Source organism: Taudactylus pleione, unplaced genomic scaffold (assembly GCF_031769625.1).
Source record: "Taudactylus pleione unplaced genomic scaffold, aTauple2 ptg000309l, whole genome shotgun sequence".
Classification (NCBI taxonomy): domain Eukaryota; kingdom Metazoa; phylum Chordata; class Amphibia; order Anura; family Myobatrachidae; genus Taudactylus; species Taudactylus pleione.
In genome coordinates this window covers 11375877-11395374 of record NW_028284710.1, presented here as the reverse complement: position 1 = coordinate 11395374, position 19498 = coordinate 11375877, and the positions used below count along the sequence as shown (strand labels likewise).

General features: G+C 41.3%; 1 protein-coding gene across 1 annotated transcript in view; it reads left to right on the top strand.

The window, feature by feature from the left end:
* ADCY2 (adenylate cyclase 2) overlaps positions 1–19498 on the top strand; it is a 1382785-nt gene that overhangs the window by 1219269 nt on the left and 144018 nt on the right. Inside the window, exon 19 of the mRNA XM_088442287.1 lies at positions 6823–6907. Within this exon, the coding sequence (XP_088298413.1) occupies positions 6823–6907 (85 nt within the window). The remainder of the gene's footprint in view (positions 1–6822; positions 6908–19498) is intronic.

Here is a 19498-nt window from a genome sequence, read left to right as displayed (position 1 = left end):
GGAAGGTGAAGGAAGACAACTGTCAGTGCTTGAAGCTGGCACCGCCAACTGCAACACCACACATGGTCCCATCCACAAACCTCCTCACCCCATCCAATGGGGGTAAGTGAGACAGAGATCAGAGAGACAGGTGGGGCAGGGGGACATAGATTAAGGAGATGGGGTGACAGAGAGACAAGCATAGAGGCAGAGCAAAGACACAGGAAGGCATGAGGCAAGAGATACACAGGATGGCATGACGCAAGAGATACACAGGATGGCATGAGGCAAGAGATTCATAGGATGGCATGAGGCATGGAGTGTGAGGCTGGAAAGACACAGGACACCTGAGGCTGCAGAGACACAGGTGGAGTTTGAGACTGTGCATAGCAATGAGAGATGAGTCTATATGGCAGCCACACTAGCTAACAATCTGGCGAATGTGGTCCCACATAAACAGCTTTGTACCTTTGTAACATGAAGTAAATTTTTCCAGGATCATTTCCTATAGCTTAATTGTTAATTTGCAAAATATATCTTATTCAAATAAACATCACTGGTGTTGTGGGATTGGGTGAGTACCTAACACAGGAGGCCAACTAGTATGGGGCAAAATTAGTAGCCAGCAATGGATTTGCAAGGATATGCTTGTCACAGTAAAACAGGGAGACCTGCAGCAAGCTTCCGCCCGCAATCTCCCCAGGTCAATTGATGCATGGCAGAATAGAATTAGCGCTCTTCTTGGCACCCTTACTCGAACTATGCAATGAAGGCCTCATTCTGTCCAACGCCTTCCTCAACCAACAGTATGTAAACCTCTCTTCTTATGCAAATGCTACCAATTGTTTCACAAACCAAGTAATGTTCTTTGCCCAATATCTGTGGTGTATAACTGAATCAAGGCTGGATTTTGCATTGCACAGCAGACATTACCTTCCCGATATATAGTTTGTAACTTTGCATAAAGAGATATTATTTGTTTTTATTTCTTAGATTTTATCTATGCATATATGTAGTATGTAGTATGTAGTAGAAATTAAGATGTCTGTTGACACTGATTTATAAGAGGTAATCAATTTAAGGTTGATTTGTAGAAACAGTGATGTAGATTGCTGTTAAGGAATCAGCTGGTTTTAGAATGATAGAAATCGCCAGACATCAATCAAGAACATGAAATCAATGACAAACCAAGTTAATAAAGCAGTTTTGTAAATACCAAAATGCTTTTCCCATATTCAAATACTCGAGATTATTCCAAAATCAGTGAGATGAAAAATAGTTTTTACATATACAAGCATTGGAATGCGCTCATTCCTTTCATTATTTCTACAAGTGCTCTGAAACACCATTCAAATGAATGGTTGATTTGAAATGAATGTGAAAAGTGCCATCCATTACTTGCCAATTGGGATGGTCTGGCATTTGGACACTCTTGTTGCCGTCAGTGATCACTTTACTTTATACATCGTAGAGGCATGCTCATATCGGAGCCCCTGTCCCTGCATGTGATATTTAATACATCCTGGTGGTACAGAATGTTTCTATTGCCATGAATGTGGCAACAAGACATTCTAATTATAAAGTATAAATCCCTGTAATTAATAAATGGGCCCCTAGGTCTTAAATTATTTGAACAATGTGGTTGATGCCGAGTTGGTAGCAAATTATTCAAAAGAAAAGTATATAGAAATATCAGGGGCAAATACAGGATTTTTACTTGGAGGGGTGTTTCTAGTATCAGAGGAGGAACTAGGGTATTTGGTGAACAGGGCCCCCAACTGTGTACGCTCGGCGCGCATGTCAAAAATGGGCATGGCCACATGTCCTAGGGGGTGTGGCCACTCTGGGAGCATTCCTTTCCATTCCAGTTTGAAACCCAGGTATGACTGTATTTTATGTGTACTAGCTTGATATAGTTAGAATTCAGAAGCTTTTACTATAGTAGCAGGTGACTCCATTTGTAAGGTGATTGACTGCAAAGCATGAAGGTTCTAAGGTTGAATTCTAGCTATGACTGTGTTTTAGAAAAATAAGAATGTGAAGTAGCTTCATATATTTAGAATTCACAGACTTGCACTATAGTAGTAGGTGGCTCCCTTGATAAGGTGACTGAATGCAAAGCATAAAGGTTCTATGTTTGAATCCTAGCTATTACTGTATTTTAGATTATTTTGAAATGTGAATATGACTGAAGGGGAGGCGATGTGATCAGAAGCAGAGAGGCGATTCCGACCCGGGACTCACAGAGCAGGACACTACATTGCCGTCAGACGTTTCTTCTTTAACGGCAACTTACGGATACACTGCCCTGGCTACAGCACCCCCCTCTGCTGGAACTGCCACGGCATCAAGCCCGACCCCCCCCTAGTTGCACCACTGTCTTTTATAGGTGTATATATATATATATATACAGTCAGGTCCATAAATATTGGGACATTGACAGAATTTTCAGATTTTGGCCTCTATTCACCACCACAATGGTTTTGAAATGAAACAAACAAGATGTGCTTTAACTGCAGACTTTCAGATTTAATTTGAGGGTAATTACATCCAAATCGGGTGAACGATGTAGGAATTACAACGGTTTCAATATGTGCCTCCCACTTTTTAAGGGACCAAAAGTAATGGGACTATCAACTCAAAAGCTATTTCATGGACAGGTGTGAGCTATTCCCTCATTATTTCATTATCAATTAAGCAGGTAAAAGGTCTGGAGTTGATTCTAGGTGTGACATTTGCATTTGGAATCAGTTGCTATCAACTCGCAATATGAGATCCAAAGAGCTGTCACTATCAGTGAAGCAAGCCATCATTAGGCTGAAAAATCAAAACAAACCCATCAGAGACATAGCAAAAACATTAGGTGTGGACAAATCAACTGTTTGGAACATTCTTAAAAAGAAAGAACGCACCGGAGAGCTCAGCAACACCAAAAGACCCGGAAGACCACGGAAAACAACTGTGGTGGATGACAAAAGAATTATTTCCCTGGTGAAGAAAAACCTCTTCACAATAGTTGGCCAAATCAAGAACACTCTCCAGGAGGTAGATGTATATGTGTCAAAGTCAACAATCAAGAGAAGACTTCACAAGAGTGAATATAGAGGGTTCACCACAAGATGCAAACCATTGGTGAGCCACAAAAACAGGAAGACCAGATTAGAGTTTGCCAAACAACATCTAAAAAAGCCATTACAGTTCTGGAACAACATCCTATGGACAGATGAGACAAAGATCAACTTGTACCAGAGTGATGGGAAGAGAAGAGAAGGAAAGCAACCGCTCATGATCCTCATCAGTGAAGCATGGTGGTGGTAGTGTCATGGCGTGGGCATGTATGGCTGCCAATGGAACTGGTTCCCTTGTATTTATTGATGATGTGACTGCTGACAAAAGCAGCAGAATGAATTCTGAAGTGTTTCGGGCTATATTATATGCTCATATTCAGTCAAATACTTCAGAACTGGACGGCGCTTCACAGTGCAGATGGCCAATGACCCGAAGCATACTGCATAAGCAGCCAAGGAGTTTTTTAAGGCTAAAAAGTGGAATGTTATGCAATGGCCAAGTCAATCCCCTGACCTGAATCTGATTGAGCATGCATTTCACTTGATGAAGACAAAACTGAAGGGAAAATGCCCCAAGAACAAGCAGGAACTGAAGACATTTGCAGTAGAGGCCTGGCAGAGCATCACCAGGTATGAAACCGAGCGTCTGGTGATGTCTATGTGTTCCAGACTTCAGGCTGTAATTGCCTGCAAAGGATTTGCAACAAAGTATTAAAAAGTGAAAGTTAGATTTAGGATTGTTTAGTTTGTCCCATTACTTTTGGCCCCTTAAAAAGTGGGAGGCACATATAGAAACCGTTGCAATTTCTACACCGTTCACCTGATTTGGATGTAATTACCCTCAAATTAAATCTGAAAGTCTGCAGTTAAATCACATCTTGTTTGTTTCATTTCAAAGCCATTGTGGTGGTGAATAGAGGCCAAAATATGAAAATTCTGTCAATGTTCCAATATTTATGGACCTGACTGCATATATATATATATATATATATATATATATATATAGTAGCAAAGATGCCGGCACTCCTGTCATAAATTGAATGGTAATGCACCCGGTGCCTTCCTCATTACCGCTCATAAATTACAAATTTAGCTACAACAATGAACAGATTGTATTGGAAAGACGATATATATTCTCTAACATTAGTTTACATAAGTATTAACAACTATTACAGGTATCAAAAGATAAATTTCAATCCCGCAAGGATACAATTGATTCATTCTCTAATAGGTGTACTCTATAGATGAACACTTTCACTTATTTAACACACTTTGCCATATTGTACCTTATATATATATATTAATAAATAATAGTAAGCTCACAAAAAACATTGAAAATGAATTTGCTCATTAAGTCCCTTTGGTGACATTGTTTCCCCTTCTAAAAATCCAGCTGGGTGTGTATGTGTACTTAAGGTAAGAGTTTGTCTATTTATCTTTTTGTATCCTGATGAAAAAACATTAAAGAGTCCTGAAACATTGATTAAACAACCACGAGTATGTGATGCTTTATCTATCAAGACGCCGCGAGTGACGCCTATTTCTGTATTCTCTCTCTCTCTCTCTCTCTCTCTCTATATATATATATATATACAGTATATACACAAACACACAGCACTGAGGTCATGGGTTCAATTCCAACCACGGCCCTAACTATGCAGCGTTTGTATATTCTCCCTGTGCTTGTGTGGGTTTCCTCCGGGTACTCCGGTTTCCTCCTACACTCCAAAAATATACTGGTACATTAATTGGCTCCCAACAAAAAATTAACCCTAGTGTGTATGTGTGTGTGCATGTGATAGGGAACATAGGCCCTGATTCAGAGCCGGACGCTCTGACAGAGCGCTCGCTCTGAATCAGGGCCGTCTCTGCTCCTTTTTGGAGCGGCCTCCTGGCCGCTCGCATAGCTGTGGGTGACCACCCACAGCTATAGCGAGCGGCCAAAATGATGGTCGTGATGGTCAAGACCATCGTGACAATCGGGCTTGCGACAAGACCCTGCGGTAGGGTCTCGCTGCCACAAGCCCAGGAGTGCTTTTGGCTCTATCAGAGCCAATAGCACTCCCACTGACATCACTAGTGATGTCAGTGGGGCCGGACCCAGACGGTAGGTGTTCCCATGGGAACGCCTCCATCTGGGCAGCCACGCCCCTGGCACGCCCACCAAAGGGGGTGTGCTGTCAATCACCATCGACAGCACGCCCCCTTTGGTGCGAGACCCTTAACGATGGCTTGGCTGTCGTTATTCAGGTCTCACGCATGCGCACGACGGAGGCGCCTCCGTCATGTGCATGCGCACTTGGGCACCATCAACCCGCTTGCGAGTGCTCAGCGCTCACGAGCGGGTCTGAATCAGGCCCATAGAGTGTAAGCTCCAATGGGGCAGGGACTGATGTAATGGCCAAATATTCTCTGTAAAGTGCTGCGTAATATGTGTGCGCTATATAAATAACTGGTAATAATTATATTTATATATATATATATACACACACACACACTCTGGACCTCATTCAGAGTCGGTCGAAGCGGCCGCACGGTCGTACGGGAAAAGGGGCCGGATATTCAAATGATTCCCTCGCAAGTTGCATCCCTAAGTTCGGATCGGTAGTTGGCCGACCAAGGGGAGGAAGCGGTCAGAAGACAAAAAAATATGCCCCCTTCTCGTACGCATTGCACATCATCTCCGGGCATATAAGGATTAATCGAGACCATCGGCAACCATCGGCATTGGTCGTAGAGCTTAGGGTTGACTATACCCTCTCTTAAGCTCTACGATCATGTCAGTGTAAAAACCTCCCATGTCACATGTGCCATGACGCTACTTTGTTAATTATGCACTCCCATAAACCGTATGCACTCCCATAAAACGCTGTTCGCATAATGAGGCACGCCTGCGTACAGATCTCCACTCCCCCATTTTCAAGCACCTTCCCCTGTTACCACCCACAAACGCCTCCATCTGTCACTCAAACTACCGACCTGGCTATGTTCAAGGAGAGAGAAATTTCTGATCATAGCGGCTAGTTTGCGCACGCGCATTGCGAACTTTACGCATGCACAGTATAGCGAACATCGGTGGCGTTCGACCGTGCGGCCGATTCGACCGACTCTGTCTCTCTCTTACCTCGCAGCAGCTGCAGGTTGTAGATGTGGACGGACCAGGCACCATGTCGTTAGGCCCCTCCTCCTAGTGGTAAAATGCCACGATTTGCAAGTCAATCTGGAAGGGGTGGAGTCAAATGATGCGATTCTAATTAAATCGCATAATTTGGCTCCGCCTCATACCTATTGACCCATAAATCGCAGCATTTTGCCATGAGGGGGCTGGGTTTAAAAAAATATGCGCTACTGAATATAACGTTTGTCAGCACATATGCAGATCTTATTCTGTACATTTCTCAAAATGCTTACAGCTGTACAAGTCATTATCCACTGTGTGCACTTCCATCTGCCCTATATAAGGTGCAATAGCTTATGTTTGCTTTTTTACTCGTCTGCATGGGCCGCATGCCTTACTGAACCTTGCATTGAGATGAGAAGGCCCCTTCCCTCCCACATTCCGCCTGACAGATACTAAGATACGTGCAAAATGTGCATGAGTCTGCATAGCTGTATGTGTGTATGAGTTTGTTCACTTTCCGAGCATACGCACTGCAGGTCATGCAAGGTACACTGCCAATGGACATACTGTACATTCAACTCTGCATCATCCCCATTATGAGGAAGTTTTGGATAGTGATATTTGTATAACAGAAGAATGTGTTTTTATTTGCAGGCCAGGTGTTCTGAAAGACCTGAAGACAATGGGATCTGTATCTCTTTTCATATTTTTTGTCACCTTGCTAGTTCTAAGTCGACAGGTAAGCATTGCAAGTACTGTGCAAATGTAATCATGTCCATATAGTGAATTCACTGAAATGTGTATGCTTAATTACTGTATATGGAGCTGAATTATTATGAAGGTGAATACATGATCATGGGATCTATTCCTGATGATAATAATCGGGGTCCGAATGGACCCCGATAATTAACATACTAACTCGCTGCGGTATCCGGAGCAATTCATCATTGCTCCAGCGTGGTGACATCTGATGTGAAATCAGCTGTCCCCGTGAGCGGCTTCACTGCTCCTTTTCGGAGCAGTGAATATTTACGGGAGTGCGCATGCGCGACCTACAGGTCATGCATGCGCACAAGGGCCCTGACATCCAGCCGAAAAAGCCAGAAAGGGGCGGAGGGATCCAAAAGGATCCCTCCTTCGCAACCCGGACCTCCTTCCCATAGGGAAGAAACAGGTTGCGATACACAAGCGGGAGCATTCGCCATCTGAAGATGGCGAATGCTACTGCAGTCAATTTCCGAAAATATTGTATTTTCGGAGCTTGATGAATTCTGTCCCCATATTAGTGTATGGGAACAGTGGGACATTCCGCAAAAGAAATTTAAGTAGGAGATATCTGTTATCTCCTGCTTTACCTTCTTGACGAATTAATAACTTAATTTTTACAATTGCAGGTGAAAATTTTAAATTTCACCTGCTTTTGTAAAAATTAAGTGATGCTGAATAGACTCCTATATATAAATGCACATGGTGATTGCAAAAGATTTTTTTAATTATTTACATTTTATAAAAATGTGTTCAGTAACTTGCAAACAATTATATAAATTATATGAAACTCTTGTTCTGAAACTGCTGAAATACGATTACACTATAAAAGTACACTTACAATGTCAGTTAGTTAACTAATCATCCCTGGAGTTGTTAAATCCACTTACTGATTATAACCATGAGTACAGCTAATTCTGTTCATTTATCCTCTAGAGCCATAGGCAACGTGGATAAGGTAAATGCAGACAAGGCTGTGTATTTACCTGGTCTGTCATACACAAGTCTACACATTACCATAAGCATTGTAGTGCAAAGATTACATAATAAGATAAAATGCTGGTAATCCTACACATATTGGCCATGATGAAGACCTGGGGAAATTCCATTCTGATATTCAGATCCTACATCATTACAATGGTGACAGAACTAGATAATATATAAACTAGATAATATATATTATGCACACTAGCTAAAACAAGACTATGGGCTCTATTTATTAACATTATTTTTACTAAAATAATGTGAAAAGGGGTGTTTTCACACCCTTTTCATATTATTTTAGTATCAATCACAGTTACTAAAGGGCAATTGGAGTAGAATTCGTAAAATTCTACTCCAACCCCGTAAGTATCACTTATTTTTAGTAAGCAGATCGCATTTCCCATAATTTTAATGGGAAATGTGATCTAACCAAAGTTACTAAAAATAAAATGTGAAAAAATAGCGGGGAAAGCCCTGTGATAATAACGCCACCTGGAGGTGGTGTTATCCAGGGTCTCCCCCGGTTACAGGACTCCTGCTCCACTACAACGGGCAGAGCAGAGCCCGGAGCTGGCCCCAGTGATCAGCTGTGTGGTGTAAACAGACCACACGCTGATTCACTGTAACATAAAGTAAAAAAAAAAAAAGTAAAAAAAAAACAAACTTACCTGAGTCCAGGGACCGGAGTTCGGGGCTCCGGTGATGTCCTTCCTCCGGTCAGGTGGTCTCCCATGCTACACTGGGGCCCGGTCATCACCTGACAGGGTCCCAGTGCAGTATGGGATGTCACCTGACCGGAGCGACAGAGGACATCACCGGAGGCCCCATAACTGCAGGTAAGTGTAATTAATGGAGGGGGGGTCGCAGGGGTCCGCGATCGCGGGGGGGGCTTAGTGTCGGGGGGTAGCAGCGGCGGCCGGTCAGCACATGCGCGGGGCACTTATCACAGTATTTTTTGCGCAAATACCGTGATAAGGCTCCGTAGGGGATTTGCAGGGACAGAGCTTTATCGCAAGCTCTGTCCCTGCAAGGGATTTGTAGTAAATCCCTGTGATATTGCCTACACTACAATCTGCATTACAAATGCGGATTGTAATAAATAGAGCCCTATAGCAGTTATCTGTATCTACCACATGGTGAACACAACTCAAGCTGAACTGAGGATTGTTGGAAAATGGTGTGTGTACAGGCTTAAGGATGGAGCAGGGTAAATGTACACATTAGTGGATGCCTTACAAGTAGAACAGCCCAGTTGCTTAACCAGTGGAGATATTTATTGAAGAAGTGATGGGTATAGCAGTACTCACCCAGATAAACACTGGTAGGATGGAGCAATGAATAAATGCAGAATGTAGGTAGAGTTGCAGGATCACTCTGGAAATGCTTTTAGAACTGATAAATCGCTGGTCACCGGAGCAAATCGGTTTAGTGACAAGATGGTTCCGCACATGTGCAAAACTAGGTTCTGCATGTATCTTGGTTGGGGATGAAACCTCTCCATAGGAACTAGCATGGAGTCTGTGCAGTGACGCACTCCATTTTTGCTACAAGCTTCTCCATGTTACACAAATATTAAACCAAACCTTTCTCGTAGCAACCTAAAAAGGAAAGAGGGTAAAGCACATAAGGAGACATCAGCATATCACATGACTTTGGTCTGGTCTTCTAGGCAGATACTGTATATCAGTAAGAGTCCCCTTATTGACAGCATGGACCACAGCAACAGTCTCTAGGCTCACAAACATGGGACTGCTGTCACAATCACATTATCAGAGTCCCTGTCCTTGCATGTTATTTTTAATACATTAATACAACCTGGTGGTACAGAATATTTGTACTGCAGCAAAATGTGGCAATAAGATATTCTATTTATTGCGTCTAAATCCAGATAAGTAGTAAACGTGCCTCTAAGGCTTAAATTGTTTAAAACAATGTGGCCGATGCAGAGCTGGTAGCAAATTATTGAAAAGAAAAGTATATAGAAATATAACTTATGTCAGCACTTATGCAGATCTGTACACTTCTCAATATGCGTACAGCTGTACAAGTCAGTATCCTCTGTGTAAAAGAAGAATGTTGGCGTTATAAATAACAAATTCAAATATTACTTTTAATTAATGAGTGGGCATGGCAGAACAAGACACCAAATATATAATTAATACATTTCTCTTTATATATTTAGCAATAGCAACAATAATATAATAACAAATATTAAAAATACTTCTCTAACAGAAGTCTATACAGACTAGTCTGAGTAATATATAGAAAAAGCAACAGCTGCTATATTCCTATTATACATATAAAAACGATCCCTGCTGGGAATCACATATACATTTAAAACATATGAAAAATGTCCAAACATACAGTGATCTCACCAGACCATAATTCACTTGATAAAAGTATTAATCCATCATCTCCAACCTCCAGGTCTTTGCGCAGGATAAATGTATATTTGAAGTCCTCCATATGAAACGAGGTGAAGCTTCTGGTACCGTATAATCACCTCTAGGACTTAGAGCAATGTAGCGCTTGCTGGTCTTTGTGGGATTAATAGAAAGGGCTGCTAATGTGGTTGCTCCCAATTTGGAACTGATGACACACTGAGCCGCAGCTCCAACTGGTCCGGAGGCTATAATAGAGCCAACTTGTGACCGCCTTCACCTGTCCCCGTGTTAATCCAAGTCCAGCGTCACCATGCCGAGCATGGTAATTGTATTGCAGCCTGCTCTCAACTAATTGGAAATTCGGTTGTTTAAAATAAAGTCCTGGTGAACAAGGAATACAAAATAGCAGCTCGTAGCAATATGTAGCAGTTAGTGATGAACCACTGACGCGTTTCACTTCCGGTCCAGGAAGCTTTATCAAAAATTATCCTCGGTGTGCACTACCATCTGCCCTACAGCAGGTGCAAAAGTTTGTTTGCTTTATTACTCGTCTGCGTGGGCTGCATTTGAATGAGCTTCCCTTACTGAACTTTGCCTATGTGAGAAAGCCCCTCTTGATGTCTTTTTCACTTGTGACCTTTAAATCTTGCAAAGTGCCATTGCATGTAGTACAGTACAAGAAATGATTGGACACTTCCCATTATGATACTCTGAATCAGAGATGGACGCTAATGTGATTTCAATGCAGTTCGAGCAACTGTTTGCCATTGTGCATGTGTATAAGCCGCACTGCGCAAGGTCTGCGATTGTCTTACGATTCCGCATGCTCATATGATCCATTCACAAAGTGCGTGACAGGTAGTCAGCTTGGGTGAGGTAACTGCAAAACATAATAAGGGAAGCAAGAGCACTATTAATGTCAAAGTACTGAAATTAAATAAATTCTCAGATTATAAAAATTGCATATGAGAGTATTAGGATAGCGGGAGCTCAAAATATAAATAATAAAATGAAATAAAACAAACTAAGATATATTAAAATGGTAAAAAAATGAAAAAAGTGTGACTCAAATATTGAATTAAAAGGTTCTTCAGATCTCCGTTTATAGCTCCTTTAGGAAGATATGTTTTCAGTCCTGTACAAAATATGGACTGCAGGGTTAAAATTGCTATCCCTACCTTACCCTGTTGCATTCCCAGGCACTTGTTCACCAGCCGTCACCTGGGATGTTACAGCAATGCAGGGATCATGCGTCCGGTGTTCCGTCCCGTAGTGATAACTTTCAGCCGGCTTGTTAGTGCCTGCGGACTTTGCGGCTCGGCAGTTCTAAGCTTGTGGGGTTGGTCTGAATGACAAGCAGCCGTATTGTATCCAGAGCGTCTCTTCAGTCTGTGTCCACTAAGTAACGTGTGTAGCCTCCAACGCGTTTCAACAGATATTTTGTCTTCTTCAAGGGAGCAGATCCTTTGCCCCTGATTCTCTTAAAACACAGGGGTTCTCTTCTGATTGATTCCAAATAGTTTAATGGGAAGGTCTTTCACCATGACAATTTGTAAGGTTAAAAATCCTTTATTAAATAGATTAAAAATATATAACTATATATATCGGTACTGGAAAAATTGGATAAAATACTAGTGAGTCAGTAATACTAATACTATTAAATGTAAAGAAATAACAATGAAAATAAAAAAATAAAAATAAAAATAAAAATTGAAAAACTGCAGAGACGCTCTGGATACAATACGGCTGCTTGTCATTCATACCGACCCCACAAGCTCAGAACTGCCAAGCCGCGAAGTCCGCAGGCACTAACAAGCCGGCTGCCAGTTATCACTATGGGACGGAACACCGGACGCGTGATCCCTGCATGGCTGTAACATCCCAGGTGACAGCTGGTGAACAAGTGCCTGGGAAGGCAGTAGGGTAAGATAGGGACAGCAATTTTAACCCTGCAGTCCATATTTTGTACAGGACTGAAAACATATCTTCCTAAAGGAGCTATAAACGGAGATCTGAAGAACCTTTTAAGGTTCAATATTTGAGTCACACTTTTTTTATTTTTTTACCATTTAATATATCTTAGTTTGTTTTATTTCATTTTATTATTTATATTTTGAGCTCCCGCTATCCTAATACACTCATATGCATTTTTTATAATCTGAGAATTCATTTAATTTCAGTACTTTGACATTAATAGCGCTCTTGCTTCCCTTGTTATTACTCACACACACTTAGGTGTGTGTTAATAGAACTGCTGATTTACATAGGGAGCACAGGGTTTCTTTTTTCCTTTGAACTGCAAAACATAAGCAAAGAAATAGAAATAAAATGATACAATAAAAATAGATCATATAATTCCTGATCCCTAAGAGGATCAGATTAATGAGGGTAGAACCTCAAAATAGACCATTTATGTAAGAGAGGCACATTACATATAAGTCTCTCCCAATGATATGGTCAGAAAATCTATCATGACACTGTGGTCAATGATCCAATGGCGTAATATACAGTTTCCAAACAATGCATATTTGGGATCATTTTTCCTCTAAAATAAAATGTTAGCACACACCACAATGTTAATTCTAGAAAATATATGCAACAATATAACAGTATAATAAATTGTAGCTAGGCAGCAAAACACTATGTAAAATAATGTGGTTCCTTTTTCTCAGTAGGTTATCATACATGTGAAAAAATAGAAGTGAAAAAATCACTTGTCAACATCACAATAAAATACGTCAAAATATTATATGACTGCTATGCAGATACATTTACAGTATAAGCATACAGTAGTGTATGCAGGGGGAGTTTCTGAGCACCCCACCCCCGATGAACCAATTTCTTTTTCTTTTAACGAAGCCGTCTTTTGCGGACCGCAATTAAGTTCCGTCCCTCCTGGCATTTGGCTCCGCCCCTCTTCAAAGACCCGCGAATCATGTCAGTGACCTGTATTTCCTAGTCTCTGCTGTTGATACCAAGAGATGTAAGAAGACAAGTAATGTGTATGTGTATCTATATATGTATATATGATTATACACAAAGATGTACCACACAGTATATTGCGTAGTCACAAGGACACTCACCAGATCTAGTTGATAAAAATCAATATTGTTTATTTTTCATCTGTGAACATATAGGCACATCCAGGTTGCATTTGATAAAAAGCTGACGTTTCGGTCTAGGGATAGACCTTTTTCAAGGCTTGCAATCCATATTCAGTATATCATACAATCCATTATAGATTCATAGCAACTACACTCTACAACAACCCTCATCAAATGCCCCAGGCCAGGTCCCACATACTTATACCCCTTTTCCAATTATAGATCTTAGTCAAACAGAAAAACCGGACATCAGTCCATACCAACATACAAAGAGAAACTGTACTCACATTGAACATATGTGCCATGCACCACTCCAGGTTCCATGACCGCCATTCCCTGTCCCACAACAGGCATAAATCATCCTCAGACCGGGGAAATGTCACCTGAGCGCCTGCAGTGTCATAGCCCAGTGTCCCATCCCTAGACCACTGAGCTCAGACACCAGCATCAGCACAGCCACGTGATCCGCAGCTGCCGTCCATGTGCAGTGGCAATGCGCCCCATCTCTGGAACGCAAACCACAGGGCATGCGCTCTGCAGTGCATCAAACCAGCGTACATACACATAATAGGGACATAGTAATAGTGCCTATTGTGTCACAGTCCAGCGACCCATCACTGGACCACTGAGCCTAGACACCAACAATGGCATATTAATGACCACCGCGCCAGAGCAGTGGCCAAGCGTCCCATCCCTGGAATGCAGGGAATGCAGACCACATGCCATGCGCAGTGCAGTCCACCCCAATGCATTATATCAGAACACAATGCATCACAATAAATCAATAAACAATGTTTGATAGCAAAGGCAGAACTCTCCAGTTGGTACACAGCACCAGGTTCATGTGTAGTAGATGATATCTCTACTGTAGACTTACTATTTTAGGGTAGTACAAGTTTGGGGACCCAGCCATTATGACACATGTCAGTATTATTATATCAACAAACATATATGATATATAGACACCAAATATAATAAAAATTCATGCGAGACAATATAGAAAGAGCAGAACCTAAAGCTATAATTAATCGCCAGAGTGACCTTATCTACATTAGTACAGAGTAGGACCACTCTCTTTGCACATCTCACTCTAATACTTACTACTCCCATATATGCAAGGAGCATAGATTAAACAATATATGCAGAAGCCCAACAGACACCACATTACTTACCTCCTCACAAAAACTATTATAATAACAATAAAGTGTGCAAATTAGCCAGTGCTAAAAAACATCGGATCTGATCACAAACTGGAACTCTGCTTCAGCACCTTTACCTTCTTGACCTGTTAAAGAGCTTCACTTGAAATTAGGTGCCGCCTAGTGTGATGTGGTTTTTGCAGATCTGGATTTGTTGTGTGTGGTGAGGAACAGCCTTAATTATTATAAAGTCAGTGTTACAATCCTGTCTGCTTACACATTGTTATGGTTCTCGCATAATTGTGTAAGACCTCTAGAGCCAAGGAGAGGATCTTCCATCAATAAAAATAAGGTTGTTCCCTTAGTGATTTGTTAGTGATTTATACTCACACCGGTACTTAGGTGGCCGTCTGGATTTAAATCTCCAGCAATAGAGGCTTACACAATTGATGAGTGACAGCTGACTAGAAACAAGGCAGAGCTGAGGGGTGGCTGCCTTCCACTACTGGAACTAGCTGGAGTGAGGCTGCAGACAGATGGTTACTTGCAGAGCTGGATTAAAGGCAGGGCGACAGGGGCGGTTGTCCAGGGGCCCCCACACATAGGGGGCCCCCACACCCTGTCCCCTGCCACTACTGCCCTTCCCCTACAAAGACCGGTGGAGTACAGCATTTAGCTGTCTCCACTGCGGTCGTCCTCGGCAGTCACCGGTGACTGCAGGTAGGCAGCGCTGCTTCGGAAAGTGGACAGGCTGTGCGGTGGGGCTGTATGGCACTGCAGATCTGACGTCAAAGGTCACGCTGCGCAGACCCACGCCAGCCCACTTCCTCAACGGCCGCATCTGAAAACCGCGGAGGTGAAAATACAGGAGCTGCAGCTGCTGCCCCGGGTCTGCCGCTGTGTGATTGCCTTGGCCTGGAGGGTGAGTCAAACAATCTTTTTTTATATGTGTGGTGGTGCTACTGGTTGTGGGGTTGGGCGGGCACAATATTAAGTGAAATATATATATATTTATATATATATATATATTATACACACACTGTGTATGTGTTGCATGTGTATATATATATATATATATATATAAACACACACATATATATATATATATATATATATATGGTTGTTTTTTTTTGGATCACTGATAGGGCCCCCCATCAAGTTTGTTGCCCAGGGGCCCCCACATACCTTAATGCGGCCCTGGTTACTTGTATAGATGTAAAGGACAAGGTTCACTAGCAGCGGAAGATGAAGGTCCCAGGTTTGTCTTAGGACTATAGTGCAGATCATACAATAAGCGTCTAGATAAGGAATACAGGCTGTGGAGTAGGAGTGACCTGGACTGTGATACTGCAGGATTTACAGACAAAGATTAGACAAGCAAGTCAACTGATGTGGCAGGGCCGCGTTACAGGCTATGACAGGGCAGACAGGAAATGCACTATGATGTGGCTGGGCCACTGGCTGAAGTAACAGACAAAGTTCAAGGTGCAGCCTTGAGAGCCGAGATGCGACAGGAACAACACAGTGCGGCCTTCAGTGCCGAGGTGCAGCTTTGTGGGTCAAGGTGCAACAGGTACAACACGGTGCAGCATTGATGGCCGTGGTGCAACAGGAACAGCACGGAGCGGAACTGAGGGCTGAGGTATAACAAGAATAACACAGTGCGGCCATGAGGGCTGAGGTGCGAAAAGAACAACACGGTGTGACCTTGAGGGCCGAGGTGCGACAGGAACAATATGGTGCGCCTTGAGGGCCAAGGTACGACAAGCCACTGACTGAGCACACAGGTGAACACAGGCACGGCTGGAACACAGGTTGGAGGCAGCGAGGTAGAGAACACTGCTGGCTTGAATCGGCTGGACACAGACTGACGCAGCTAGACTGGGCTGCGGTATGGAAATGCTGCGGGCAGTGGCGAAAGGTAGGCTGCAGCTCCAGATGTCACCATTTCGGGAAGTCCCAACAGCAAGGATTGAGCGGATGGAATCACAGCAGATTACTCACAGGCGACTTCTAATCAGGCAGACTGGCACAGGCATACAAGGAAATGAGAATTGCACAGGACTAGTAAAACAATGTAAAATCAGATCCAAAATAACCCGATTAAACAGATATAATATCAGCCTTTGACATTTGACAATTACCAACTTTAAATATTAATTGCCACACAGTGGACCATATCAATGTTTGTTGGTGGTGCTCCCCAGAGTCAGAGAAAAACTCAAAATAGACCAAGAGACAAAAGAAGACTCTTTTTTGGTGGCACTACTTAAGTAAGATAGATGATCTAATTAAAAATTAACTTTTAATAAATTACACTTAAAAAATCGAGAACTAGACACACAAACATACACAGTACAAAACATACATATATAAACCTTATTCAATAAGGAGAATATTATCCAGGAAAAATATATCCTATACAAGGTCCGATAACCCTGATGTGTTAATAGTTTGTGATCAATCCATGCAAATATTTGATAGACAAAATAATATATTATAGCTCATAATCCAATTTGTCTATAATGATATAGTATAAAGGATATCTATTGATTATCTTACTTTCCAAAGCACACACATTCACACTGACTCTTGTTGGTAGCAAAACTCAATATTTCTATGGATGCAGTAATATAAAGTCAGGATGACATGTATACCTAAATATCTGTACACTTGGTGTCTCACCCTTGTCAATGATATAAACAAAATTGATACAAGGCTTGTTGTTAATATGTCCCTATATAAAGATGAAAAAGAAGGGAGGGAAACAAAATTTCTTTGAGGACAGAGATACTACAATACCAAAAAGGTATCTTCCTCTCATATAAGCACACACTCTTTAAAGATGTATCTTTCATCTATAGCTGTGTCAGTAATATTCCAATTTATGACAACTTGTATCAATACATATCACACATTGAAATTGAACAGTATAACAAATTGAGACAGTATAACAAATTGAATCGTATGGTAAGAAAAGAGAGGCTACCCATAAATAATAATGAGATACAGTTTGCAACTTATCTTATGTTGATTCTCTGTTAGACACTGCATCCACTATTGCATTCCAATCATCAGTGCCTGTGTGCATGGAATATACAGACTAAGGAGGCCACAACAGCATCAGTGAGGGAACTCACCTCACGCTATAACCCAGACTAAGTCCGGTCCTTCCACCAGGCTACTCCGTTACGAGTGAGATGCATTCAGGCATGTACATAAGTCACAGGCATCGGTGGACGCGGCATCGGCAGCGGGAATGTCCCTCCACACTGCACACTAGGAAGGTACCTTGCCGCTATCAGTCGTCTGCCTGCTATATAGTTGGATCGGGGAACACGGCAACAGCAGCGGGAATAACCCTCCACGCCGCGCTACAGGAAGGTGCCTGGCCGCTTCCGACCGTCCATCCCGTTAGTGGTCAGGTGACGAACGTTTCGCCAGGGCTTGATCACACCTGAGTGAAGACCATCGTGGCGAACCTATACCAAGTTTTATTTAGCCGCTAATCACTTTCATCTGTTCTGATGACCATCGTTGTTCTATCAATAAAGACTCAAATTTAAATAAAGAAAACTGGAGTTATATGTTATTTGATAAAGCTTCCTAGTAAGTCATAGGAAAGAATTTACAAGAAAAAGTCATAGGAATCATCAAAAAAATTATAATAAATAAATAAATAAATAGAATGAAACGAACAAACTTGCATCTGAGAGCATTAGTTATTACATTATCTTGTAGGCAAAAACATCCGCATATAATTAATAAGTATTAACCCCTAGGCTGAAGCTGCACATAAGTAGAATAGATCTATAGCAGATATAAATAATAATAATGAACAAATCAATATGGACTGTCAGTTTAGATATACACAGGTCATATAATGTTATAAAACATACCATTTTAAAATAAAAAGAATTAAGTGACTATGCACAAGGTATGTGGATTAACCATATGACTGCTGTACTATAAAAAATATATATATAAAGGATTATGATATTCTAAATATGGAGAAGTACGTGTCAGAAGTCATTCCCATTAAGAATCGTCAGCTTTGCATACTACCTCAATAGGACAGAATATCAGTTTAAAGGTACAGAACTTGCAAGAAATATTGGCTGCCATATAAGTACCAAACAGAAATACTACCATATAATCACTTTGTATACCCAACCTCAAACTTAATATAATTTCATAATCAATGACCAGACACAGTAAATAAAATAACATAAAATAAATAAAAATATATTAATACAAATAACAATAACAATTTAGAAGGAAAAACAAAGAAAACAAACATCATTCATAGGCATATTAGTTCCTATGGTATCCCTACCACTGGATAATCAGATCTTTTGTGGATATATCATTTAAATCAAAGAAAAAATGGGATACATATTAATTTGATAGTAGTCTCAAAATCGTCAGATAATCAATAGACAAGAGGACAAAACATGTCCTATTAATGCAAGAGTATAACCCACTGCATAGGTTGTCGGCAAACAGTATATAAGCAGATAGCGTTAATAGCCAAGTAAAAATTTATTTTGTATAACCTGTAAACAGTTGAAATGATCTGGATATCGTATGACTAATACAATCCTATAACATGGCTTAAATGTACAGCGTCTAAATCCCTAATAGGAAAAACAATATTACATGAAAGAATATAAAACAAATATCATAATAAACGTCCTATATCTCCATACTATATGTGCCTCAAGTGTTTAACATATGATATGAGTATTCATCCATGCCAAAATTGTGCCTCCAGTATCCTGCACTTAATGAAGCTGGTCATATGCATCTATCCTTTCAGCACCTGGTACCTCCAGGTGGTCTACCATCCAAGTACTAACCAGGCCCATCACTGCATAGCTTCCAAGATCCGATGAGATTGGGCATGACCAGTGTGGAATGGCTGTAGGTATGTCCTGCATTTCCTAATCTATGG